The 27,956-nt window shown below is 50.1% G+C and overlaps 2 protein-coding genes across 4 annotated transcripts; both read left to right on the top strand.

The window, feature by feature from the left end:
- The first annotated feature begins 68 nt into the window (after nucleotides 1-68).
- On the top strand, nucleotides 69-22,907 carry ATAT1 (alpha tubulin acetyltransferase 1). Of its 3 annotated transcripts, XM_004619603.2 has the most exons (13): nucleotides 69-202; nucleotides 623-683; nucleotides 803-894; nucleotides 1,019-1,079; nucleotides 1,815-1,928; nucleotides 2,296-2,397; nucleotides 16,422-16,467; nucleotides 16,584-16,646; nucleotides 18,672-18,743; nucleotides 18,910-19,153; nucleotides 21,995-22,074; nucleotides 22,189-22,231; nucleotides 22,563-22,907. In XM_004619603.2, exons 1-13 carry the CDS (start codon nucleotides 96-98, stop codon nucleotides 22,732-22,734), a joined length of 1,257 nt encoding a protein of 418 aa, XP_004619660.1. In that variant the 5' UTR covers nucleotides 69-95; the 3' UTR covers nucleotides 22,735-22,907. The 3 variants fall into 3 exon arrangements, with proteins under 3 accessions (XP_004619660.1, XP_004619661.1, XP_004619662.1); XM_004619604.2 differs by lacking the exons at nucleotides 21,995-22,074; nucleotides 22,189-22,231; nucleotides 22,563-22,907 and adding an exon at nucleotides 19,776-20,844; XM_004619605.2 differs by lacking the exons at nucleotides 16,584-16,646; nucleotides 21,995-22,074; nucleotides 22,189-22,231; nucleotides 22,563-22,907 and adding an exon at nucleotides 19,776-20,844.
- Nucleotides 22,908-23,094: 187 nt separating this feature from the next.
- C2H6orf136 (chromosome 2 C6orf136 homolog) lies at nucleotides 23,095-27,949 on the top strand. Its single transcript, XM_055127288.1, has 6 exons — nucleotides 23,095-23,366; nucleotides 24,584-24,982; nucleotides 25,613-25,701; nucleotides 25,874-26,074; nucleotides 27,509-27,578; nucleotides 27,651-27,949. Exons 1-6 carry the CDS (start codon nucleotides 23,295-23,297, stop codon nucleotides 27,762-27,764), a joined length of 945 nt encoding a protein of 314 aa, XP_054983263.1. The 5' UTR covers nucleotides 23,095-23,294; the 3' UTR covers nucleotides 27,765-27,949.
- Nucleotides 27,950-27,956: the final 7 nt, after the last annotated feature.

The raw sequence follows: 27,956 nt of genomic DNA, 5'->3' as shown, positions 1-27,956 counted from the left end.
GGGGCCTGGCATTCCGGCGCAAGGAAATAAAGCGCCGCCGTGGAGTGGGGCGGAAGTGACGTCACGTGGGCGGGTCCCGCCGCGCACAATGGGCCATGGAGTTCCCGTTCGATGTGGACGCGCTGCTCCCGGAGAGGATCACGGTGCTGGACCAACACCTGCGGCCCCCAGCCCGCCGACCCGGAACCACAGCGCCATCCCGGTGACATCTTAAACCCACCCCTGGCCCTTCTCCCAATTCCTACTGACACCTGGGCCAGGCACCACGCCCCCCTTCTCATTGGAGGCTGTTTCTTTTGATGTCTTGGCGCAGCCTTTGAATGGCCTTTGACCTTAGACCTAGTGGGGTTGATCTGTGCTTTAGATCTATTAACTTTCGTCCCTTAACTCAACACGTGACCCCAACCGAAGTGGCTGACCCACGTCAACCTCAGGGAGGAGGGAATGGTTTGGCTCAAGCCTGGGCCTAAGTGGGTGGGGTGATAAGGCGAGTGGAAGATTTCCAGGATCAATTAAAAGATCTGGATTGGGGTTGAAGCCCAGGTTTCCCACAAGTGATTGCTCAAGAATCACTGTAATCAGTACCTGACCCTTTATCTCCTTTTTTTTTTTTTTTCTGTAGTGTTGATCTGCAGCAGCAAATTATGACCATTGTTGACGAACTGGGCAAGGCGTCTGCCAAGGTATGGGGAGTCTCCAGATGCAGTAACGGGGACCGAGGCCTCTTTGGGGAGAGTGAATAAGGGAGGTCTGGGTCCCTGAGAAAAGATTTGCACCATGTTTCTCTTTATGTCTCTGATAGGCCCAACATCTTCCTGCACCCATTACCAGTGCGTCGAGGATGCAGAGTAACCGCCATGTTATTTATGTGCTCAAAGACACTTCAGCAAGGCCGTGAGTACCAAGTCCTCTTCCATCTGTACTTAATTCTTTTTCTCCCAGCCCCTCTCCCTTTTTTTAGCTCTGCCTCTTTCAGGTAGTTGTTACTAGCTTGCTTATTATTTTTCCCATCCTATAGGGCTGGAAAAGGCGCCATTATTGGTTTTCTTAAAGTTGGATATAAGAAACTATTTGTCTTGGTAAGTGTCAATGGAAGCACAGTATTCAATGCCTGGTTTTTAAGACAGAAGTCTTGAAGTGAGACCGTAGAGATAGCCAAAGGCTGGAGCACATGCTTTGCACGGGAAGCTTAGGTTTGGAGTTAAGCCAGCATTTAACTCCTGAGCACCACAGGGTGTGGTCCCAAAACAAAAAATTGTTGGGGGCCTAAGAGATAATACAGCTGGAGCATTAGTATAGTGGGTAGGGCATTTGCGATACTCTGACAACCCGGGTTTGATCCCCGGCATCCCATATGGTCCCCCGGGCACCGCCAGGAGTAATTCCTGAGTGCAGAGCCAGGAGTAACCCCTGAGCATCGCCGGGTATGACCCAAAATGCCAAAAAAAAAAAGAGAGAGAGAGAGAAATAATACAGGTGTTAAGGCAGCTGATTCCAACACCACACAAGGGGTCACTCCTAATTACAGAGCTAGGAATAGCTCCTGAGCACCTCTAAGAAAGAAAGGGGTGAGGGGCACTGGAAAGATAACCGAAAGGCAGAGTGCATGCTTTGCATATAGGGACCCATCCAAGGCACTGAAGAGTCCCTCAAGCACCAGGCAGAGTGAACCCAAGGCATAGAGCAGAGAGTAGACCCTAAGCACCACCAGTGTGGCCCAAGAAATAGAAATTAAATAGTGCTGTCGAACAAGAAAGTGTCAACATTATCCTGGTCCCTAAGATTATTTGTTCTTTGTTGTTCCTACTTCTTAGGATGATCGTGAGGCTCACAATGAGGTAGAACCCCTCTGCATCCTGGATTTTTACATCCATGAGTCACTTCAGCGCCATGGCCATGGGCAGGAACTCTTCCAGTATATGCTGCAGGTATTACTTTACCAGTCTGTCCAAATGGAGATCAGGGCTGAGAAATACACAAGGAGAAAGACAAGATCAAACCAATCTTGGAGTTTGATCTGTGATGCCACATATATTCCCCAAAGTACTTCCAGGAATGATTCTTGAATACAGAACCAGGGGTTAGCCCTGAACACAGCTGGTTGTTGCCCAAAAGCCAAAACAGAAAAGCAAAAGGGGGAGTAAAGCACCCTTTGCCCTCTGTCCTTCCAGGGGCCCTGCCTTCCCCACTCCCATACCGGTTGTTCCCATATCCTCTGAGTCTCTTCCCAAACTGGGTTTCTGTTGCCACATTCTCACCACACAACCTCCAACCTTGAGTTTCCTGTTTCTGCAGAAGGAGCGAGTTGAACCACACCAACTGGCCATTGATCGACCATCACCGAAGCTTCTGAAGTTCCTGAATAAACACTACAACCTGGAGACCACAGTCCCACAGGTCAGAGGCATTAAAGGATAATAGGTTCTCACTGAACATTACTGTTAATTTGGAACACAGAAGTAGCACCTCCCAAGTGTTCTCTATTCTCTGTAATGTAGGATTCATTTTTAAGCTCTCTTGCTTTGGAGTGGGGTGGTACCATCTCTCCCGTTGCTACTATTTTGGTCTCATTTCATCCTTCATTATGGACTGTTTTGTACACCAAATAATGTGCTTGTGTCCTAGCTGTAGCCAATTCCTGTGTACTTCCTTGTTTTCACACTGGCCATTATTTAGTCAGTCCACAACTATTAAAGGGTCCTGATTAATACATTCTCTATCCTCAGGGAGCTGTGGGCTCATATTGGGAAGGTGGTTTGTTCACACCTATATACAATACAATACAATATAATATTAGTTACTAATGCTTTCCACTTGTTCAACAAATATCTATTGAGCACCTCCCACCGTTTGGGATGCTAGGAATATTTAACAAGATAGATAAAGGATTCTGCCCTTCTGGAGCTTGTATTCTAATTGGAGAGACAAACATAATCAGACACGGGGCTGGAGCAATAATAAAGTGGGTAAATTGTTTGCCTTGCACACAGTAAATCTGGGTTCGATCCCCACCACCCTGCCAGGAGTGATTCCTGAGCACAGAGCCAGGAGTGAGCCCTGAGCACAGCCGGTTGTGACCCTAAAAAGCAATAAGTAAATAAGCAGGCAAATATTATATACGTGATAATAGGATTCTGAGAACACGAGCAAGCAGAAGGGTTTGGAAGGGAGTCGTACTCTCAGTGCAGCTCGTAGGAATGTGTGGGGCATTGAGTTTCAATTTGGATGAGAAGGCCTCGGGGAATAATGTCATTTGAGCAAGACTTAAAGGAGGTGAGGATGAGATCTTGAGTATTGCTGGAGGAAAGAGTTTCCTAGACAGAGGAATAGCTCATGCAAAGATCATGAGCTGGGATGGTGCCTAGACGAGAAAATGGATTTGGCTCGAACTGCCTGAGTGATGAGGGAACGGGGGAGGAAATGAGAGTGCTAATCGAGGCGGAAGGACTTTTGTGGTCTTCCAGGCAGTTGCAGACTGTAGCTTTTACCTAAACGAGACAAAGGAGATGTAGCTCACACTCCTGCACTTAACCTTGCATGTGAGAGGCCTAGGCTTCAGTTCCTGGTACTTTGTTAGTCTGCATTAACTGAGATGGTGGGTGGCACAGCTTTGGGAGGAAATAATCCATTTTGGTTATGTTAACTGGAGAGGTGTCTGAAGTCTGTGTTGAACAGATACAACTGCATTTTCTAGAGTACAGAGAAAAGATTGAGGAATTCTAAAAGATTTGGAAGTCTTAGGAGACAAAGTATTGAGACAGTGAGACAGTGTAAGCTCACCAAGGAATAAGACTCACTACAGAAGTGGTGCAAGGACTCAAGCAATTTTTATTTTGGGGTCACACCAGCATTGCTCAGGGTTTACTGCCTCTGTGCTCAGGGATCTCTCGTGGCAGATTCTAGCTGGGGTAGACAAGTGCCTTAACCTCTCCTCTGTCCTAGCTCACTGACCGCCCCCTCAAGTCTAGGAGATGGGGCTGGAGAGACAGTACCACAGGTAGCCTGCTTGTCTTGCATGCAGCTGACCCAGGTTTGATCCTTGATCCCCTGTGACCCAAAGACCCCCCCATAAAAATAAAACAAGAAGTCTGGGAGGTGCACAGTAGAGATAGCTCTGCGAAGGCATGCTTTGCCTTGCGGGACACATGGGCACCACTTGGCCCCACCAGGAGCATCTCCTGGGCACAGTGCCAAGGGGTAGCTCCTGAGCACCCTAAATATGGCGCCAAAACAAAACATAAAATAGAAGTCAACGAAGTTGGCCAGGGTCATAGCTCAGCGGTTGGTGCACATTGCATGGGGGGGTCAGGGAGCAGAGCGCTCACTGCGAGCATCCCCTGAGCACGGCCAGGTATGGCCCCAAAAAAGAAGTCCAGGGAAGAGAAATTGGCAAGGAGTGACTGGCCTGAAAGCACTATGAAGAAAGTGTTTTGGAAGGAAAGAACAGCTTCCTAGTCAGAAGCTGCTGATCAGGGAGCTAAGATGTTCAGAGAAGTGGCCAGGGACCACTGGGGATACCGAGAACTGTTTTGGTGCAGTGATGCCAGGAAGCCTAGGCGAGGGAAGTGAGTTTAGGAGATTGAGAGGCTGAAATCTAATGTTAGCAAGAATAGGAGGTGCTGGGGCTGGAGCAATAGCACAGCGGGTAGGGCGTTTGCCTTGCACGCGGTCAACCCGGGTTCGATTCCCAGCATCCCATATGGTCCCCTGAGCACCGCCAGGGGTAATTCCTGAGTGCAGAGCCAGGAGTAACCCATGTGCATCGCCGGGTGTGACCCAAAAAGAAAAAAAAAATAGGAGGTGCTCTCTACCCGGCCGTGCGAGCGCCTAACAGGTGCAGTTCCCTAACACCCCATGTACTTCTCTGAATTCTACCAGAAGTGATGGCTGAGTGTAGAGCAGGAAGCAAGTCCTAAGCACCACTGGGCATAACCCTTCCCCGCCAAAAAAAAAAAAGAACTAGACCGTGTGTGTAGGCAGGGCTCTCCCAAGCTCTGCTCAGGGGATTAAAAGACCCTGATCCTCAGCCCCATGCTGCTCTGCTCCAGTCCAGCGGCACTTGGGACCCCCAGGATCTCTGCTGGTGGTTAGGGGACATGTAGTGCCAGGCACAGAGCTCGGGACCTCTATGTGTCAGGCACGCACTCCAGGATTCCCCTGGCCTGAATAGGCTCTTTCAGTGCTCCTGGTTACTTAAATTAGAGGGGACTTTGACTGTACCAAGCCTGGTGCTCGGAGGTCGCTTTGTACAAAGCTTGGGCACCTTGAAAATCTCCTGCTGCCATGTTCAAATCCTGGTACCCCATAATATCCTGAGCACTATTGGGAAGTGATATATATATATTTTTTTCTTTTTTGGGTCACACCCGGCAATGCACAGGGGTCACTCCTGGCTCTGCACTCAGGAATTACCCCTGGCAGTGCTCAGGGGACCATATGGGATGCTGGGAATCGAACCTGGGTTGGCCACGTGCGAGACAAATGCCCTACCTGCTGTGCTATTGCTTCAGCCCCTGATTTTTTTTTCACATTTTTAAAAACTGAATCACCGTAAGATACAGTTACTTAAGCTTTCATGATTGAGTTTCAGTCATAAAATGATTGAACACCCATCCCTCCGCCAGTGTACATATTCCACCACCAGTGTCCCCAGGATCCCTCCTTTCACCCCCGACCCCACCCCCTGCCTCTATAGCAGACAATTTCCTTCTTACTTTCTCTCTACTTTTGGGCATTATGGCTTGCAGCACAGATACAGAGAGGCCATCACGTTTGGTCCTTTATCTACTTTCAGCACACATCTCCCGTCCCAAGTGATCCCCGCAACCATCATTGACTTAGTGATCCCTTCTCTATCCCAGCTGCCTTGGGAAGTGATTCTTGAGCACCCAGCCAGATGTAGCCCTACCTTCCTTTCCCAATAAAAATAGCACTACACTGTAGCACTGTCGTCCCATTGTCCGTCGATTTGCTTGAGTGGGCACCAGTAACGTCTCCATTGTGAGACTTGTTACTGTTTTTGGCATATTGAATATGCCACAAGTAGCTTGCCAGGCTCTGCCGTGCGGGCGGGATACTCTCGGTAGCTTGCCGGGCTCTCAGAGAGGGACGGAGAAATCGGACCCGGGTTGGCCGCGTGCAAGGCAAACACCCTACCCCTCTGTGCTATCGCTCCAGTCCCAGGAAAAATAAATTTAAAATATTCCGGGCTAGAATTGGGTAGGGCACCTGGATTGAACCCCTGGCACCAAGCACCACATATGATTCCTCGAGCCCCACCAGAAGTGATCACTGAGTGTAAAGCTAGGAGGAAGCCCTGAGTACCACCAGGTGTGACTCAAAAAAAAAAAAACAAATAAAAAGAAAACCTAGGTAAAGAGAAAACTTGATGTCAGCGAATGTGGAGGATCTACTGAAGTGATGTTAAATGGGCAGGAGGACGTGGGATTAAGCTGCCAGGTTAGCCTTGATAGGACACGATTCATTGTGTCAAGGCTTAAACAGACTTCAGTCAGTACTGTGTTGGGGTAGAAATTGGATAAAGAGGGGGCTGGAGCGATAGCATGGCGGGTAGGGCATTTGCCTTGCACGTGGCTGACCTGGGTTCGATTCCCAGCCCCAAGCACCGCCAGGAGTAATTCCTGAGTGCAGAACCAGGAGTAAACCCTGTGCATCGCCAGGTGTGACCCAAAAAGCAAAAAAAAAAAAAAAAATGGATAAAGAAAGGACAAGTGGGGTTCGATTTCTGGCATCCTGTATGTCCCAGGAGCACAGCCAGGAGTGATTTCTGAGTGCAGAACCAGGAGTAACCCTGAGCAATGCCAGGCAAGTCTAGGTAAATAAATCAATGAAATGCTTTTCATGGGGCTGGAGAGATAGTTCAAGGATTAAGGCCTTGCTCACAGCCTACCCAGGTTCCCCAGCACCACCTGGAGCAGTCACTGAGCACAAGCCAGGAGTGAGCCCTGAGCATCACCAGGTGTGACCCCCAAACAAAAATAAGCACTGTGTCAATTTGCTCGAGCAAGCACCAGCAACGTCTCCATTGTGAGACTTGTTGTTTTTGGCATATTGAATATGCCATGGGCAGCTTGCCAGGCTCTGCCATGCGGGCAGGATCCTCTCCGTATCTTGCCAGGCTCTCCGAGAGAGGGATGGAGGAATCAAACCCGGGTTGGCCACATGCCAAAAATAAATAGTAAAATTTTTTTTGTTAGCCAGAGCCGAGTGCGTGCTCTGCACCCGGAGGCCCAGATTCTATCTTTAGCACCGCATGGTCCCCTTAGTGCAGCAGAGCCAGGAGTGACCCCCAAGCTCAGTAGCTTAGAGCCTCAAGAATTGTTGGGTGCAACCCCAGAACAAAATAATTTTTTAAATTTTTTTTTTTTTTTTTTGCTTTTTGGGTCACACCTGGCAATGCACAGGGGTCACTCCTGGCTCATGCACTCAGGAATCACCCCTGGCGGTGCTCAGGGGACCATATGGGATGCTGGGATTCGAACCTGGGTCGGCCGTGTGCAAGGCAAACACCCTACCCACTGTGCTATCGCTCCAGCCCCCATTAAATGATTTTTTTTTTCTTTTTGGGTCACACCTGGCAATGCACAGGGGTTACTCCTGGCTCTACACTCAGGAATTACTCCTGGTGGTGCTCAGGGGACCATATGGGATGCTGGGAATCGAACCCAGGTCGGCCGCGTACAAGGCAAACGCCCTACCCGCTGTGCTATCGCTCCAGCCCCTAAATGATTTTCTGGTAAGAGTAGAGTGAGTAGGGCTGCACCCCGTATGGTCCCCCAAGTCCCCCACCAGAAGTGATCCCTTTGCACAGAGCCAGGAGTTAGCCCGGAGCACAGCAGGGAGTGGCCAGCAAACAAATATTTTTCTTTTAGGAGTACCAGCATGAATCACGGCCAGAAAGTATTCAACCTCCCTTCAGGGGAGTGTGGCTGCAGGAGTCATGCTGGGCAGCTGAGAGCAGGTTCTCCTTACACTGCCTTCCACATCTTTTATTTCTTTTTTTCTTTTTGGGTCACATCCAGCAATGCACAGGGATTACTCCTGGCTCATGCACTCAGGAATTACTCCTGGCGGTGCTCGGGGGCCATATGGGATGCTGGGTGCTGGGAATCGAACCCGGGTCGGCCGCGTGCAAGGCAAACGCCCTACCCACTGCGCTATCACTCCAGCCCCTCCACATCATATTTTAGTCTAATGCAGCATTTAGGGAGTATGTGCAGTCGAGGGAGTGCTGTTCTGTTTCCCGTTGAACACTGATTTGAACTGCAAGGTCATCTTACACTCTGTTGTTTGACACAGAAGGAGTTGGGTGTGGCGGGGTTGGGGTAGGTGGGGAGAGTAATAACTTCTATGCCTCGAACACTCAGGTTATTTGGAGGCGAACTCTGTTTGGCATCAAACAATACCATGCAGTGTAAGGCCACAGCAGGAAGGGTGACTGGTACTGACTCTCCCATGATCGTTGCACGCTTTGAGATGATGTTGGGACCTGAGCAAGTTACATAGTTCAGTAGTAGAGCTTGAGCTGGAACTCACAGCCCATTGTTGTTGTTGTTTTATTTTTGTTTATTATTATTTTTTGGGGGGAGGGGGTTACATAGCAGTACTCAGGTCACTCGTGGTGATGCTTAGGGAACCTCTCACTGCCAAGGATCAATCTTGGGCCTCCTGCATAGAAAAAAAACTTCTTTTATCTCTCTGACCCTCTCATTTTCCCATTCATTTTGTTGTGTTTTGTTTCTTTTTGGGTCATACTCGGCGATGCAGAGGGACCCCGGCGCCTCTGAGCACCGCTGGTGGTGATCACCAAGCACTGAGCTGGGAGTAGCCCGTAGCACCATCTTTTGTGACCTGAAAACATGTGAAATAAAATAAAATGAAGATTCAGACGATTGATGGAATGACCAAATTGAGTGATGGATATTATGATGAAGTGTCACTCTAAGCCGTGACGTATTGGATGTGCCAAAAACACTAACAAGTCTCACAGTGGAGATGTTACTGGTGCCCGCTCGAGCAAATTGATAGCAATGGGATGACAGTGACAGTGACAGTCACTCTAAGATGACTGTGCTCGGGGCTGGAGCAATAGCATAGTGGGTAGGGCATTTGCCTTGCATGCAGCCAACCCGGGTTCGATTCCCAGCATCCCATATGGTCCCCTGAGCACCGCCAGGGGTAATTCCTGAGTGCAGAGCCAGGAGTAACCCCTGTGCATCGCTGGGTGTGACCCAAAAAAAAAAAGCAAAAAAAAAAAACAAACCCAATCAGATGACTGTGCTCTGCCATGTCTGTCTTCCGCTGCCATTTGAGCTTACATAAATTGAAGGTTTTCTTGGCTTTTGTTTACGGAAACCACTTGACCATGTTCTTTTGTTTTGAACTTTTGTTTTGTTCTGTTTTTGTTTATGGACCACACCTGACAATGCTAAGGGTTACTCCTGGCTCTGTGCTCAGGAATTAGTCCTGTCAGTGCTGTGCTGTGGGATATTGTAGACCGAACCTGGGTCAGTCAGATGCAAGGCAAAAGCCCTATCCACTCTGGTATCTCTATGGCTCCAAAACTAGTTTTTTGTTTGTTCGTTTGTTTTGGGGCCACACCTGGGTATGCTCAGGGATTACTCATGGCAGGGCTCGGAATGATCTCAGGAAAGTGTGTGAAGATTGTTGTTGTATTTCACCCTGGAGCCATTAAGCCCTTCTATGAGATTACTAACATGCTAAAGGTTGGGGCCGGAGCGATAGCACAGCGTGTAGGGCGTTTGCCTTGCACGCGGCCGACCCGGGTTCGATCCCCGGCATCCCATATGGTCCCCCAAGCATCGCCAGGAGTAATTCCTGAGCCAGGAGTAACCCCTGAGCATCGCTGGGTGTGACCCAAAAAGCAAAAAAAAAAAAAAAAAAAACATGCTAAAGGTTGAACCATGTGTGCTTATATATATATGTGTATGTGTGTGTGTGTGTGTATGTGTGTGTATATATATGTGTGTATGTGTGTGTGTGTGTGTATACACACATATCGGTTGCCTTTTTTTTTTTTTTTTTTTTTTTTGCTTTTTGGGTCACACCCCGAGGTGGACAGGGCTCACTCCTGGCTCTGCACTCAGAAATTACCCCTGGTGGTGCTCAGGGGACCATATGGGATGCTGGTAATCGAACCCGGGTCGGCTGTGTGCAGGCAAATGCCCTACCCGCTGTGCTGTCGCTCCAGCCCCTGCCTTCTACTTTAAACCCCATCACATGTGGTGTGCTACTCTTGGTACATCAGTGGTGTAAAGTATGAGATGTCTGCGCACTCCAGGAATTCTCAAGCTTAAAATACGGTTATACAGCAGATTCACTCATGGGTGAGGCTCATCCGAGCCTGTGGAGAGCAGCTGTGAGCATGGTGGCAATTGAGTTCTGGAGATTTTCAGCGGTCAGGGCTCTATTGGGGCCAGGAGGGGAACTCACCTGCCCGCCTCCTGGTTGCCCTGGGTGAGACAGCCTGGTACGGGTATGGAAACACCTCTGCAGCGTGTCATTCTATGTTGCTCTCTTCTGAGAGCTTTATTTCTCACCAAAGTGTTTCTTTGGTCGCCAAAGGACTGAGTACGTGCTTTGCACACAGAGACCCAGGCTTTGATCCCCAGCATCACATGGTCCCCTGAGACTGCAACAGGTGTCCCCTGCTCACAGAGCTAGGAGTAGCTTCCAAGTACCACCACCAGGTGTGGCCCAAGAAACAAAAGAAAAATTGCATTTTTACTTTTTTTTTTGTTGTCTTTTTGGGTCACACCCAGCAATGATGCTCAGGGGTTACTCCTGGCTCTGCACTCAGGAATTACTCCTGGTAATGCTCGTGGGACCGTATGGGATGCTGGGATCAAACCTGGGTCACCTGCATGCTAGGCAAATGCCCTACTTGCTGTACTATCGCTCCAGTCTCTGTTTTTACTTTTTTTTTTTCCTTTTTGGGTCACACCTGGCAATGCACAGGGGTTACTCCTGGCTCTGCACTCAGGAATTACTCCTGGCGGTGCTCAGGGGACCATATGGGATGCTGGGAATCGAACCCAGGTCAGCCGCGTGCAAGGCAAACACCCTCCCTGCTGCGCTATCGCTCCGGTCCTCTATTTTTACTTTTGATGAAGTCTAATTTATATTTATTTATTTACTTATTTATTTTTATTTATTTAAAAAAATTTTTTTAATTTATCTTTTTTTGTTACTGTTGCTTTTGGTATGGTACTTAAGAAATCATTTCCCAGTCACTGATGACCAAGCAGCCTGTGGTCCCATTCCTTTGTTCATCCATTGCCATCAGCTGGCTGGGGGGACAGTTCTTGGTCACCAAATGCACCCACACTTTGTCTTTTTTTTTTTTTCAATTTATTATTTAATTGGTGAATCACCGTGAGGGTACAATTACAGATTTACACATTTTCGTGCTTGTGTTTCCCTTATACAATGTTCGAGAACCCATCCCTTCACCAGTGCCCATTCTCCACACCAATGAACCAAGTATCCCTCCCAGCCCCCCATCCCTTCCCCTCCACCCCGCCCAGCCTCTGGCAGGGCATTCCCTGTTATTCTCTCTCTCCGTTTGGGTGTTGTGGTTTGCAATAGGGGTATTAAGTGGCCTTCGTGTTCAATCTGTAGTCTACTTTCAGCACACATCTCCCTTCCCGAGCGGGTTCTCCAACCACATTTTACTTGGTGTTCCCTTCTCTATCTGAGCTGCCTGAAATTTCCCCCAGCATGTGATGCCAGCTTCCAAGCCATGGGGCCAACTTCCTGGTACTTTCTACTATTCTTGGGTGTTAGTCTCCTACTCTGTTATTTTATATTCTACAGATGAGTGTGATCTTTCTATGTCTGTCTCTGTCTTTCTGACTCATTTCACTTAGCATGATACTTTCCATGTTGATCCTCATTTATATGCAAATTTCATGACTTCATCTTTTTTTAAAAATTTATTTATTTTATTGAATCACCCTGTGGAATGTTACAAAGCTTTCAGGCTTATGTCTCGGTTATACAATGCTCGAACACTCGACCCTTCACCGGTGCACATATTCCACCACCAAACACCCCAGTATACCTCCCACCCCCCCCACCCCTGAATGCGTAGCTGATGAATTTCACTTCACTTTCTCTTTACCTTGATTAAATTCCATATTTCAACACAAAACTCACTAATGTTGTTGGAGTTCCCCCCCCAAAAAAACAGCCCTGCTTTCAGGAAGCATTTGATAATTAGTTTTCCATTGCTGAGAATGAAGAGATATGAAGGCGGCTATCGCAGCCGCGTGGTTTGGGATTTCTGTATTTTAGTATTTTAGTAACTAAGTCCAGGGAGATTTATGTTAGAAATTGCATCATTTCCCTTCCTGGGGCAGCATGGGGCTGTGGCTTAGTTCACAATCTGGAGACATTTCTGCAAGTGGCTGCTGGTACCAAAAGTAGTCTAGCTGGCCTCCGGATCATGGTCGATCAGCAGCAGAGCAGCCGTACAGACGTGTGGCCACCCAGGTCGCATCTCAGCGGTGAGCCATGACTTCATCTTTTCTAACAGGTGCATAGTATTCCATTGTATAGATGTACCAAAGTTTTTTTTTTTTTTCTTTTTGGGTCACACCCAGCGATGCTCAGGGGTTACTCCTGGCTTTGCACTCAGGAATTACTCCTGGCGGTGCTTGGGGGACCATATGGGATGCCGGGGATCGAACCCGGGTCGGCCACGTGCAAGGCAAACGCCCTACCCGCTCTGCTATCGCTCCGGCCCCAGATGTACCAAAGTTTCTTTAAGCACTCATCTGTTCTCGGGCACTCTGTTTTTCTCCAGGTTTTGGCTGTTGTAAACAGTGCTGCGATGAACATATAAGTGCAGATGTCATTTCAACTACACTTTTTTGCTTCTCCGGGATATATTCCCAGCAGTGATATTGCTGAGTCAAATGAGAGCTCAATTTCTAATTTTTTGAGAAGTGTCCATATTGTTTTCCAGAAGGGCTGAACCAGTCAGCATTCCCACCAGCAGTGTAGAAGGGTCCCTTTCTCCCCACATCCTCGCCAACAGCGGTTGCTTTTGTTCTTTTGGATGTGTGCTAGTCTCTGTGGTGTGAGATGGTATCTCATAGTTGTTTTGATCTACATCTCCCTGATGATTAGTGATGTAAAGCATTTTTTCATGTGCCTTTTGGCCATTTGTATCTCTTCCTTGGGAAGGTTTCTGTTCATTTCTTCGACCCACTTTCTGATGGGGTTGGATGTTTTCTTCTTGCAGAGTTCAACCAGTGCCGTATATACCCTTGAGATCAACCCCTTATCGGATGGGTATTGGTTGAATATCCTTTCCCATTCTGTAGATTGTCTTTGTATTCTGGTCACTGTATCTTTTGTGTGTACCCACACTTTAAACTCACAAGAACAACCCATGTCATAAAGAAGTTTCACTATTTCCTTAATGCCGGTGCAGGGGGTGGAGGGGAAGGAGGGTGGGAAGATGATCCTAAATCACAGCTACCTCTGTGCCAAATGAGGTTTCTGCAGAAGGTTCACCTTTGCTCCAGGTTAACTCGGGGCAGGCTTTCAACGCATCTGAGTTGAGATGGGGGCCATGGGGGCAGTTGCACAGCCGTGCCTGGGGAAGGGGGAGCTCAGCTGGGGGACTGAGCTGCTGGACTGAAATCAGTCTGAGGCTTGACTGCCAGGAAGGAAGGAAGGAAGGAAGGAAGGAAGGAAGGAAGGAAGGAAGGAAGGAAGGAAGGAAGGAAGGAAGGAAGGAAGGAAGGAAGGAAGGAAGGAAGGAAGGAAGGAAGGAAGGAAGGAAGGAAGGAAGGAAGGAAGGAAGGAAGGAAGGAAGGAGAGGAGGGAGGGAAGGAAGAAGGAAAGAGGGAAGGAAGGAAGGAAGGAAGGAAGGAAGGAAGGAAGGAAGGAAGGAAGGAAGGAAGGAAGGAAGGAAGGAAGGAAGGAAGTGGAGGAGGGAGGGAAGGAAGAAGGAAAGAGGGAAGGAAGGAAGGAAGGAAGGAAGGAAGGAAGGAAGGAAGGAAGGAAGGAAGGAAGGAAGGAAGGAAGGAAGGAAGGAAGGAAGGAAGAAGGAAGGAAGGAAGGAAAGAGATCATTGCCCAGTCTAAGGTCATTAAGATTTTTCTGGGGCTGGATCAAGTAGTACAGTAGATAGAGCACTTGCCTTACATGCAGGTGACCTGAGTTTGGTCCCTCACCTCCCATATGGTCCCCCGGGCACCACCAGGAGTAATTCCTGAGTTCGTAGTCAAGAGTATAACCCTGAGCATTACCAGGTGTGGCCCAAAACAAAACCCAACCAAAAAAAAAATTTTTTTTCTGGGCCAAGGAGATAGTACAGTGAGTTAGACACTTGCCTTGTATGCAGTTGAACCAGGTTCAATCCTTGACATCCCGGGGCTGGAGCAATAGCACAGCGGGTAGGGCATTTGCCTTGCATGTGGCTGACCCAGGTTGGATTCCCAGCATCCCATATGGTCCCCTGAGCACTGCCAGGAGTAATTCCTGAGTGCAAAGCCAGGAGTAACCCCTGTGCATCGCAGGGTGTGACGCAAAAAGCAAAAAAAAAAAAAAAACAACCAATCCTTGACATCCCATAGAGTCCCTCCTTAGCCCTGCTGAGAGTGATCCCTGCCAGAGCCAGCAGTAAGCCCTGTACACAGCCAGATGTGGCCCCAAACCACCACCACTACTCCCCAAAATAAATTTTTTTTCCCTATGTTTTCTTCCAAGAGGTAGTTTTACCTCTTACATTAAGTTCTCTGGTCTGTGTATTTATGAAAATTGTTTGGTTTTGGTTTTTGTCTATGGTTGGTCTTAGAATCCAGATTCATTATGTTTGTGTTTTGAAAAATAAAAACATCCTTTGAGAAGAACATAAAAGGGGGTCAGAACGATAATAGAGCAAAGTAAGATGCTTCTTGCATGTGGTTGACCTGGCATTCCATATGGTGCCCAGAGTACTGAGGAGTAATTCCTGGGTGTAGAGCTCTGAGCACTGCCAGGTGTGACTCTAAGATCAACACGCAGAAAGGAGAAGAAAAAATATTTTCCTTCATGTGGATTTTGTCTCTTTGTTAAACAAAATGTTCTTTGACCATTTAAAAAAAAAATCAGTACACCATAGGGGCTGGCGAGAGGTTCTGATGGTGGAGTATGTATGTATGTATGTATGAGCCTTTTGCATGTATGAGCCACTGAACTTAATTCTTGGTACTGCATGGCCCCAAACACTGCCAAAGTGTTACTCAAATTAAATTATTAAAAAGCAGGAGGTATTGGGACCAGAGCCATAGTAAAGCAGGTAGAGCATTTACCTTGCGCTGACCCGGATTTGATCCTTGGCATCCCATATGTTCCTCTGAGCCCTCCGGGAGTGATCCCCGAGCGCAGAGCCAGGAATAAGCTCTGAATACTGCCAGGTGTAGCCAAAAATATTTCAGGAGGTGTAGGAGAGATAGTATAGGCGGCAAGGCTCGTCTTCCAGTGCTGTCTGTCTTCATTCGATTCTCAGCACCACATGTGGTCCCCTGAGTGTTGCTAGGGGTCACGTCTGAACACAGAGCCAAGAAGAGCACCTCAGGGTGTAGCCCAATCAATCCCAGCACTCTCCAAAAACAGAAAATCAGTTGTCCTTAGATACATGGCTTAATTTCTGATTCTGTGCATGTTGTTTTGTTTGCTGGGGTAGGGGCCACATTCAGCTGTGTTCAGGGCTTGCTTCTGGTTCTGCACTCAGGAATCACTCCTGGTGGGGCTGGGCGACCATATGTGGTGCTGAGGCTCAAACCCAGATAGGTTGCATGCAAGACAAGTGTCCAACCCTCTGTACTACCTCTTTGGTCTTCATATGGTATCTTTAGGTTTCTACCACACCATTTTGATGATTATAGTAAGTTTTTGTTTTGTGATGCCAGGGATTGAAAATAGGACTGACTTCACATGTAAGGCAAGTGATCTACAGCTGAGCTATATCCCTGGCTTTTAATCATTTTGGAATCCGGAAGTGGGAATATTTTAACTGAATATTCAAGAGCCTTTGCAATTCCAGATCAACTTTAGATTTGGTTTATCAGGGTCTGAGTTCTTGAGTCTGTTGTACAAATGTAACACTGGCTTTTGTTCTCTTCACTAGCACAGGATTCTCTAATATTTTTGATTTGTTTTTGGACCACTCTCGGCAGTGTTCGGGGGTTACTCCAATGCAGTTCTTGTGCACTCAGGAATGACTCCTAGAAGTACTCAGAACCATATGAGATGTGAGGGATCGAACTGGGTTAGTCGAGTGCAAGGCAAGCGCCCTGCCCACTGTACTATCTCTCCAGCCCCCAAACAAGTATTTTTGGGATGACTGAATGGACAAATATATTTTGCTTTTTTTTATCTTACAGGTGAACAACTTTGTGATTTTCGAAGGCTTCTTTGCCCATCAGCATCGTAAGTTTTATCACCTTTTGTATGTTGGTCAAGTAGTTGGGGAGGGGAAGGAAAAAGGTGGCTTTGGTCCCCACTGGCCCCCTCATTGAGGGGCACCGCCGCTTCCTTCCTCACAGGGCCCCCCGCTCCCTCTCTGCGGGCAACTCGACACTCTCGTGCTGCTGAGCCTACACCCGCTGGTAAATGCGACTGACTGGGTGGAGTTACTATGCCTAGATTTAGAATTGTCCTGCTTACTCCTCTGGGCACAAGGAAGCACAGTGCAGTCTGTAGCTCACCGGGGAGACTTCTAAGCAGCTCAGACCTCCAGCTGTCATTACCCATGTGCCTGTGCCCTTATGGGGAGCTCGATGAACTTTATGCTTGTCAAGGCTTTAAACTAGACGGGTCATTTGTAGCCCATTTGTTTTTGTTGGGGGCAGGGGCCCAGGGTCAATCCTCCCGGCCCCTGAATATTGATGTTGACAGATGCTGCCTTCAGCTCCATCCAAGTTGGCGAGAGCCATGTTCCCTTGTGGACTCCTTGCTTTTCTGTTAGCAACGAACTGGCAGGTGCAGTCAGACCTCACAGTCCCTCTCTTAGAACAGTGACATAAAGAGTGTTTAAATATTAGCTTCTTGGGGGCTGGAGCAATAGCACAGCGGGTAGTGCGATTGCCTTGCACGCGGCTGACCTGGGTTCGATTCCCAGCATCCCATATGGTCCCCCAGCACCGCCAGGAGTAATTCCTGAATGCAGAGCCAGGAGTAACCCCTGTGCACCATTGGGTGTGACCAAAAAGCAAAATAAATAAATAAATATTAGCTTCTAAAGATATTACTCAGGGGAGGGGGGGCTGGAGTGATAGCACAGCGGGTAGGGCATTTGCCTTGCACGTGGCCAACCTTGGTTTGATTCCCAGCATCCCATATGGTCCCCTGAGCACCGCTAGGAGTGATTCCTGAGTTGTAGAGCCAGGAGTAACCCCTGTGCAACATCAGGTGTGAACCAAAAAGCAAAAAAATAAAAATAAAAATACTACTCGGAATTTATAACATTTCCAACTGAATAAGGAATTCTATGTGGAAAAACCAAACCCCCCAGGAGCTACTGCAGTGCTGCCCAAGCTCCGACTCCCTCCACATGCACGCGACCCCTGCCAGTCCGAGCCCCTCTCCTTTCCACCTTGCTGCCCAGAGATGGCGAGGCACAGCCCTCTGGCTGTAGTGCCTGCTTGCACAGAAGGGCCCTTCCCCAGCTACTCAGTGGCGAGTTCTCACCTCCTCTGTGACGAGGACACAGTGTAACCCCACCCGGCGGACTGTCTGTTTTCCGCCCTTCGCTTCAACCAGTGTCGGGTGCTGAGAGTTCACATCGTGGCTCAGGCTTCCCAGGAGTCTTGTCTCCTGGCTCTGAGAGGGCAGGAGAGCCAGGAAGGACGTGGCTCAGACGCACAGGGAGGGCATAAAACTCAGTGGGTCCTCTGAGAAGTCCCCCACTGGCACAGAGATGGAAAAAACCTCGCAAAGGGAGGAGCGGAAGCAGGTGGAGGAGGAGGGGTGGGAGATGAGCTTGGGCAGTTTTGTTTTGGTGGCGGGGGCTGGGCGTCTGGGCCGCACGTGACAGTGCTCAGGGCCAACTCCTGGCTCCGTGGAGCTGGGCAGTCTGTAACTTCCGACTTATTCATACCTCCTTTACAGATGTTTTTCTCCTCACCCTTCCCCCCCCAATGAAATCTTTGCACTGGAGAGGCTTACCCGAATCAGTCCTCACACATCTCTCCAGAGCAGATCCTGATTAACCCAGGGTCTGGGTTATCTGGGTTCTCTGTCCCGCTCCGCCAGAAGGACCTGGGCTCCTCCTTGGCCCAGCTGGGACCATTCTCCTGCCCCAGACTCCCGGGGGGGCCTGACAGCACCCGCTCACAGCAAGAGCTCACCCCCCCTGGCTGCCTCTACATCCCCCAGGCCCGAGACTCCCTTTGAGCTACCCTCCTCCCTCCTGTCCCCAAGTCTGCATTCGGCCGACTCCTCCTGGCTCTCCACAAAAGTGCTCCTGAATTCCTTTTGGTGTGATGGCATTGCCTCAGCTGCTTCTGCGATGGAGGTCAACTCTCCTTCCCCAAGACGAGCTGTGATGTCAGGTCATGGGGAGGGTGACTGAGAGGAGGGGGTGCACAGAGTGTTTCCTAACGCTTACTGGCCTGTGTCCTCTCCATCACCAGCGCCAGCGAGGAAGCTGCCACCCAAGAGAGCAGAGGGAGACATTAAGCCCTACTCCTCGAGTGACCGAGAATGTAAGCGCGCCAGGGGAGGGTGTCCTGGCGAGGGGAGGCTGACGGAGGGGTGAGGGCTCAGCTTTGGTTTTCTGTAACAGTCCTAATGTCTTCTACGGGAATGGTTGCCGTCATGACTCTCCCTCTTTCTTCTTTCTCTGTCTGGCACTTCATTGTCTGCCCACAGTCCTGAAGGTAGCTGTGGAGCCTCCTTGGCCCCTGAACAGGGCCCCTCGCCGCGCGACACCTCCAGCCCACCCACCTCCCCGCTCCAGCAGCCTGGGGAACTCACCAGAACGGGGTCCCCTCCGTCCCTTTGTGCCAGAGCAGGAGCTGCTGCGTTCCCTGCGCCTCTGCCCCCCCCACCCCACTGCCCGCCTCCTGCTGGCCGCCGACCCCGGGGGCAGCCCTGCCCAGCGTCGCCGCACCAGGTAATCGCTGTTGCTGGCTGGGAAGCCTCGAGATGTCGGGAGGTTAGAGATGGCAGAGATTTCTGGAATCCTTCAGAGATGTGCAACAGTAGGACAGGGACAGGATTGGAGAGTCCTGAGACCTTTCGAGAATTCTGTTCGGAAGTATCTGTGGTGGTGATCTGGGAGTAAGGGACAGAAGGAGCCTGGGAGGACTTGGTTATGCTTTAGGAGGAAGGTCGGCAGAGCCCGGGTCCTGGGGGTGCGGGGCGGTGGGTGGGAGGGAGGGCAGGGGCTGAGCCTCCAAAGTTTGGGAGATCTTGGCTTTCAGTGTTTAGAGATGGTTGGGGGGAGGGGGGCTGGACCACACCCAGCAGTGCTCAGGGATTGTTAGTCCCTGTACTCACTCTAGCCTGAGCTTTGAATGCTTGCTGGGACAGTGTGTCTGAATAGTTTCAGGGGCCGCTGGCTTTAGGCCAGTGCCTCGTATGGCAGGACCCATTCACCAGGAAGAGTGGGTGTCTCCTTTTTTCCCTCCCCCAGCTGTCTCTTTACCTGACTTCTCTTGTTTCTCTCTCTCTCTCTCTACCTCTCTCTCTGTCTCTCCCATTTTCCCTCACCCTGTCCAATACATCCTCCATAGCTCCCTTCCCCGCTCTGATGAGAGTCGTTACTGATAGTCACCCCATCCGGAGCCCCCGCGCCCCTCTCCCACTGCGTCCCCCAGGATCCACTGGAACCTGAGAGAGCTCTAGGACTCCCTCTTCCTTTTTCTTAGAAAACCGAGCTGTCTGGGGTCCAGAAAACCTCGTACTTTTCCACTTTCTTAAAATAGGAAGCACCCCTTCTCTCCTGCTCTGGGCTCTGAGTGTTTCGCTCAGCCCAGTTTGCTGTCAGACCCCTTGTCTAAGCCACCGACATAGACTATCCCGAGAAGCACACTCTTGCTGGCTGTCAGACTCTAGAGTCCCATGAAAGTGCCAGGGGCCTCTTCTGCCAGGTAAACCTTCAAGGAGTCCCGTCCATGGAATAAATCCCATAACCCCTCTACAGTCTACTGATGATAGCACTAATAAATGCTCTCGTGCTGCCTCCTATTCTCAGCCCTCAGCCCGCTAAGGCCAGCCCAGGGGCTCTGCTTCAGAGCGGTCCAGGTGCCTAGGACAAGGGTGTACCAGCTCCCCAAAGGGATCCATTTGACATTGCCAAACTCTTGATTTCAACACATTTAGTGTCTGTATGTGTCAGGGAAGCCCCAGCCGACTAGCCACCCTTCTAAAGCTACACCACTCTCCCCAGAGTCTGTGAGGGACTTTGTTCCAGGCAGTAGATCCCAGCCAGTACCCTGGGATCACCCGTAGCCATGATTCAGAAGATAACCGAGTCTCAAGACCCACTGGCTCCTGTCACATCCATCACTCCTGTAGTTAGCTACTGACATATTCCTGTCTTGTGAGGTTGTCTTGAGATCATGGGGAAATCCCTCCGCCTTTCTTCCTTCCTACTCCATGGCAAGAACCTTCCTCCCTGCGCTATACCCAAGGTATAGATCATCTTCCTCCCCTGCCCTCTGAATGTACGGTAGACCGGTATCCCCCCAGTGTGTTCCCCCAAAATCCTTGGGAGCAGGATCTCCCTCTCTCCTGACACTCCTTTTTTGTTCTCCCTGTTAATGTTGTCTGAATAAAGTGTGAATTCTTTTGTTTTTTAAATGGACATTTTCAATGAAAAAAAAAAAACACAGAAAAAAGTCTCAGCCTCATTTGTGCGTCACCCATGATTTTCCTGGGATCTCAGAATCTCTGTCCCTCCCATTTTCCTCACCTCTGAGATCTGCAGGTCTTCCAGCCAAGAGTTCTGAGCTTCCCTGCTTTCTGCCCGTTCCCATCTTGATTATTGGATGCCCACCGCGGGGTATTTTTACTCATGTCATCATTGGATCCCTCCATGTTGGTTTTTCTGTCTGCTCCTTTATTCCCTCTAGAAAATTCCCAGCTTTCCCCAGTTACTTTTACCCTTTACTTCAGGCCAGGACATTCAGGACGTATCTTTTGGCTTTTTATATTTTGGTTTTTACTTTCTTTGGACATACCCTGGCGGTGCTTAGGCCTTACTCCCAGCTCTACACTTAGGAATCACTCCTGGTGGGCTCCAGGGACCACAAGGGATGGTCCATATGAGATGGATCATATGGGATGGACCATCAGGAATTGGTCTTGTGTAAGGCAAATGCTCTACTCACTGTACTATCACTCCAGCCCAGGGCCAGAAAATTTCTTAAGAAATGTCAAAATATATCAGTATCTTTGAGATCCACTAATTGCCTCCCTATAACACTCCCTGATTGTTCCCTGGATTTCCCCCACTCCACCTGTGAACATTTCTCAGAATAATCATTTGCGCCCATTGAGTCCAGTAATCTCACCTCTCCTCCATACGCTCCCTTCCGTTTTTTCCTGAATTCAGCCTTGTCTCTGCTGTCTCACACGGCCAAGGTGCCCTATAATTTAGGTGCTTAGATTTTTCTACACCAAACATCAGGGCACCTGATCCAATAAATTCCTTCTTTTGCCTGGTGGAGAGTCTGTTCTTTTGACATGACTTGGATCCCATTTAACTGTATTTTTAACACATGAACTCAGCTAGAATAACAAATCAGGACAGGTCCAAAACAACCTTGGAGAATAAAACAAGTTCCCTCCCTTTCACTTGGGCACAGCTTAGATTAAAATCCACAGGAATGATAATCACCCTTTTCTCGTTCCTGTACTATTCCTTTCATTCCTCTCCTCCCATTCTTCCATGACCCACTCATCTTTCCTCCTGTATCATCTTCCCCATCATCTCCCATTTCTTCTACAGGGGGACTCCCCCAGGGCTGGTAGCCCAAAGTTGCTGCTACAGCCGCCACGGGGGTGTGAATTCCTCATCCCTCAGTACAGGTAAGTACTCTTTTTCCTCTTCACACTCCAATCAAGTAGGTCGAATTCACTGCCTACTATTCGTTATCACGGTGTGATAATGCTCTCCTATGCACATGCCTGGTATTTTCACAGGCAACCAAGAATCAAAGCAGGGGGATCAGGAAACAGAGACTAGGTGAGGTCCTAGCCCTTCCCCTACCAGCCTCCCCTCACCTAACCTTCTCTCCCACCACTCACAGCTCTCCCACCTGCTCAGTCTTACTGTCCGGACTGGACACCAGCTCCTGGCACAACCTAACATCCTACCTAACATCCTACCACCCTCTTTCCCCATAGGTTCAGTTCTGGTGCTTCCTTTGGCGCACTCTGATGGGGTTCAAATGTGGGCTTAGCGCAGTGTGTCCCTGTGTCATCGTCCACCTAAAAGCCAAGTTTGAGGAGCCTGTGATCTTGATTTCCACGTTATTATTCCTGTCGTTCATTCTCAGTCTCCCCCCCACGACCAGGCCTGCCCATGAGGATCAGATCTCGCCACAGGATGGACCGAGCGAGGACGCCTCACACACGGCGCCTGCACAGGCCCAGGCGCCTCCTGCCCAGGCCTGGACAGTGGGGAACGTGTTCAACGCCAGGTTCATTCGAAACTTGCAGGAACGTCATGGCACCAGACCTTGGTGACCACGGTCCGCTCAGAACGTCCAAGTCAGTATTATTTTTCTCTCATTGTAGGAAATGCGCAACTCACCCCCGTAATGATATTCTCATTCATTCCTTCATTCAACAGGCAGCATATCAGTGCCAAGTTCACGTGTATCTTATTTTTAACAGCAATAAAATACTTATTTTTATCACGGCTGTGACTTTTGACTTCTTCCAGCCCCATCCCTCGCCCGCGGCACCCAACGTCGCCCGCGGTCTCGCGCAAGCGCCGCGAGGGGGAGGGGAGCGCCGCGGGTGGCGGGGGGGGGGGGGAGCGAGGCTCGGGCCGCTAGCTTCCTGCGCAAGCGCGCTGAGGCCGCGAGTGGGCGAGCGCGCGCGCAGGCGCCCGGGCCGCGGACGGAGCGCCTCGGCGGCTCCCCGCACTCCGCAGTGCGCAAGCGCCGCCCATCTCCGTTTCCCTCCCCTCAACCCCTTTCCCCCCTTTCCCCTTTCCAGAAACCGGCTCCGGGGCGCGCTCACCCCGGCGAGGAAGCCGCGGGCCGGACTCGCGAGGCGCGCGCTCCCCCGCCCGGAAGATCATGTACCGGCCCGGCCGGGGGGCGGCCCGGCGCCTGGGCCCCTGCCTCCGCGCCTACCAGGCCCGGCCCCAGGTAGCGCGGCGCGGCGCGGCGGGAGGAGGGGGCGGGGAGAGACCCTCCTCAGCGGCGCGCGGGGGGCGGAGCGCGCCGGGTCCGCGCAGGCGCGGTGCCGCCGGCCGCCCCTTCCCACTTCGGCGGGGCGGCGCGGGGCGGGCCAGGGGGGCGCGGGCGGCTCCTGCCTCTGCCTCCGCGTGCGCGATGTCGGCCGTCGCGGGGTCCGCCGGGCCGGGCCTGGCGGGGACTCAGGTCGCGGGACGGGGCTGCGCGTCCCGCCCGTCTCGGCGGTTACCTGTGCCTGGAGGTGATTTGAAGGGCAGGGCGCGGGGAGGCTCGCCACGGCCGCCGCGCCGCCCCGGACCCGGCCTGACGGAGCCCCGGGCGCGCTGTGCGGCGCGTGCGGGTGGCACCCGGACAGCCGCCCCTGGCAGGAAGGGGGGCTCGGCGGACCCACACCCCGGGCTGGCGAGATGGCCACGCCCCCGTCGGAGCGGGCGCCGGGGACACCGGCGGGGACAGGCCCCGCGGGAGCCGGGCAGGCCTGACTTGGGACAACCCCCACCCCGCCGACTCTGCACCGGCGGTTAGCCAGAGGGGCGAAGTCCTGCCGTTAGCCTGATTTATGTCGTTGGAGGGGCCCGAAATGACAATAGCGTACTTAGATGCTCCCTGCCGGCCCCGAAATTACAGCGCTTAATTGCCCCATTATCTCGCTAAGCCCTTATAATAAACGGCGTGGCGTCAACGCCCTCCTCTAGACGTTTATAGACGGCCTGGGGAACCAAGGGCCTAAGGTTAGAATTAAGCTCAGACGGCACATCTCTGCGTGCCTGGATGTTCTTTACTTTTTGAGGCCCTGTACAATTTCTGCCTCAGAGTTGGATAATAAGCCACATCTTTGCACCCACATAACTCTACAAACTGTTACTCATTTAAGTCTTTAATCTTGCTCAGAAAGGTAAGACCGCCCTCAGTACTGAACTTCCTGGATGTAAGGGGGTTTGTTACTGTTTGGGAAAGGTTGTTTTTTTTTTCTTTTTTTTAACTTGTGAAACTTGAAAACCTGCTGTTTTCAATAGCGAAATCTATCCCCTCCCCTTTTTTTTTTAAAATCTCTAATCCCATCTCCCGTCAGGAAGAACGGTTGAGATTGGAGATTTGTTAATAAAGTGTGGATGAGAGGATCCTTAGGTAGCCCAGTTCTTAGCTTTTTCTCTTTTTTCTCTCTTCAGGATCAGCTTTCTCCAAGGGTTCTACCATTCCCACCTCTTTGGCCCCTCAGCGCGACAACCACAGCTCCATCTTCTCCTCTTCTCCGGTCTCCCTCGGCTCCTCACTGGCCCACCCTGCTTCCCCGAGCGCCCCACCAGCCTCTCCCCCAGGTCCAGGCCCTCAACTCACCATGGGTGGTGGTTCCTCCAGGAAAGAGGGAGGAAGGGCCAGGGCCTGAGCTGCATCGTGGCTGCCTTGATGGGCTTAGAAGCCTATTTGAGGGACCTCCCTACCCTTCTCCTGGGGCTCTGATACCTTTCCAAGCCCCTGGGACCACCTGCCCTTCCCCTGCCACTCCATCAGGAGACCCGAGTATGGAGGAGCACCTGGCTGTCATGTATGAGAGACTAAGACAAGAGGTACGTCAGTTGCAGGTGACTTTTGTCTTTGTTGCTGTGGAAGGGGCTTTGGTAATATTTGAAACAGTTAACTGAATTTTCTCTTGTAATCCTGAGGTGGGCAGAAACCATATAAATATTCCTCATGGGAAGATGCTCCTCGGGGGGCTGGAGCAATAGCACAGCGGTTAGGGCATTTGCCTTGCACACGGTCAACCTGGGTTCGATTCCCAGCATCCCATATGGTCCCCCGAGTACCGCCAGGAGTAATTCCTGAGTGTATGAGCCAGGAGTAACCCCTGTGCATAGCCGGGTGTGACCCAAAAGCAAAAAAAAAAAAAAACGATGCTCCTCAGGGGTTGGTAGAGCATTTGCCTTGCAAATCACCAACCCAGGTTCAATCCCCGGCACCCCATGTATTCCCATAAACCCGCCAGGAGTAATCCCTGAGCACAGAGTCAGGAGTAAAATGCTGAGCACCACCAAGTGTGACCCAGAGACAAAGCAAAACAAAAGATGCTCCTCAGCTTGAGTTGTGTGCAACATGGGATGAGGTGATCTTTAATGAGGGAAATTCGAGGCACTAAGAATCGAACTAAAAAATGGGATAATTTCTTTCCTTCTGGCCTGACACTTTCTTCTTCTACCTAGCTTCCCAATCTCTTCCTTCACTCCCATGACTACACTCTCTACTCAGCGGATGTGGAATTCATCAATGAAATCCTGAGCATGCGTACCAAGTGAGAATCCAGGTGTGGGTAGGGCTTGGGGGAGGAAAAGACCAAGTGCTACACACCTGAGCCTTGTCATTTAGCAGATAAGATCCTAGGCGGTTTCTCCTAACACTTCCTATTCCTCAGGTCATGTGGTTTTTAGATTCCACAAGATTTGTTTCCCACCCCTTCTTCTCAGGGGCCGGACGTGGTACATTTTGTCACTGACACTATGCCGCTTCCTAGCCTGGAACTATTTTGCACAACTTCGGTTGGAGATTCTACAACTGACCCGCCACCCTGAGAATTGGACCGTACAAGCTCGCTGGAGGCTTGTGGGGCTGCCAATTCACATGCTCTTTCTGCGCTTTTACAAGCGTGACAAGGAGGACCTTTACAGGTAAGAGAAAAGTGAGAGAATTACAAGACACTTTTCTAATCTTTTAGGAATTGATTATCTAATCTAGATAATCCTTGTTCTATTCTGCTTTAACTGCAGGCTCTTTTAGGATGGGATCTTATTTTAGTCTACCTAGTTTTTTTGTTGTTTTTGGGCCACACCTGGCGATGCTCAGGGGTTGCGTCTCTCTGCAATCAGGAATTACTCCTGGGGTGCTCGGGCGACCATTTGGGATGCCGAGGATGGAACCCGGGTCAGCTGCATGCAAGGCAAACACCCTACCCTCTGTACTATGGCTCTGGCCCCAATTTTAGTCTACTTTAATGTAACAGAAATTTGACTTTTGTTTTTTGTTTTTGGGTCACACCCGGAGATGCACAGGGGTTACTACTGACTCTGCACTCAGGAATTACCCTTGGCGGTGCTCAGAGGACCATATGGGATGCTGGGATTCGAACCCGGGTTGGTCTCGTGCAAGGCAAACGCCCTCCCTGCTGTGCTGTCACACTCCAGCTCCAGAAATTTGACTATTTTAAGAAGCCTCTGAATTCAGTTTTTGTGTGTGTGTGTATTACTTGGTTTAGGTATTCAAATGCCTATTGAGCAAATAAAAATTCTATCTAGTTTTATAAGATTGAGCTTCAAAACCTTCAAGGGTCTAGGGGCCAGAGATAGTATAGAAGGTAGGATGTTTGTTGATCCCAGTGTCCCATATGGTCCCCAAGCACCACTAAGAACAATTCCTTAGTTCAGAGCCAGAAGTAACCCCAGAACAGAGTTAGGTGGAGCCCCAAAACAAAACAAAAAACTCAAAAGAATGTGGTAAATTTTTTTGGTGAGACTCAAATGCTACACCTCTCCCCCCCACACCCCAGCACTGCTCAGGGCTTACTCCTGGCTGTGCGCTCAGGCATCATTCCTGGTGGAGCTGTGCAGGCCATATGAGGCATCAGTGATCAAACTTGAGTCAGCTACATGCAAGGAAAGTATGTTCCCTACCCATTGTACAATCACTCTGGCCTCAGATCTGGTAAAATTTCTGAATAGAAAAAAAAAACAACATTGAACTAGAAGTTTCCAAACTGCTGCATCAAAGAATCTTTTTATAAACGTTGTTGCTGGGACTGGAGAGATAGTATAGCACTTGATACTCAGTTCCATCCTTAGCACCACATATGGTCCCCCAAGCCTGGCTAGGAGCGGCAAACTAGGAATAACACCAAGCACAGCTTCGTGTGGCCCCCAAACCAAAAATAAATGTTGGTGCCAGATATTCTGATTTAATCAGGATAGGTTGACAACTTGGGCATCAGAATTTTTCAGTTTTATTAGCTGATGCGTAGCAAAGTTTGGGACAAGTACTTAAAACATGCTTTGAAAACTTGGGGTCTGTCATCTTCTCCTTCATTAAAACTATTATTCTCCTTTCACCAGGATCTATGATGCCTATTCCACATTCTACCTGAATTCCGAAGGTCTCATTTGTCGCCATCACCTAGACAAAGTGAGTCCGGAGGCTGGTGGGGGTGAAAGGCTTAAACATCTTGACACCTGGCATTAACCTTTCTCCCTGCAGCTGATGCCTTCACATTCAACCCCAACGCCTGTGAAGAAGCTGCTAGTGGGAGCCCTGGTAACACTGGGGCTCTCAGAGCCAGAACCCAACTTACATTTGTGTCGTGAGGCCTGACTCAGGATCTGGGGTGGAGACAGCACTTAAGACTTTCTACGCACATGGGGAGAAGGTAGAGCAGCCAAGAGTCTCAGGACCCAACTTCTTCCCCTTCTCTCGTTTGTTCCCTTCCATCTCATGCTTGTTACTGTAAAGCTGCTGTGTAATTTAACTTGTAAATAATAAAGTTTAAATATGTAAGAGCAGATT

Source organism: Sorex araneus, chromosome 2 (assembly GCF_027595985.1).
Source record: "Sorex araneus isolate mSorAra2 chromosome 2, mSorAra2.pri, whole genome shotgun sequence".
Taxonomy (NCBI): domain Eukaryota; kingdom Metazoa; phylum Chordata; class Mammalia; order Eulipotyphla; family Soricidae; genus Sorex; species Sorex araneus.
Note: the sequence above shows the minus strand (reverse complement) of the source record. Positions and strands in the feature narration are given on the sequence as shown.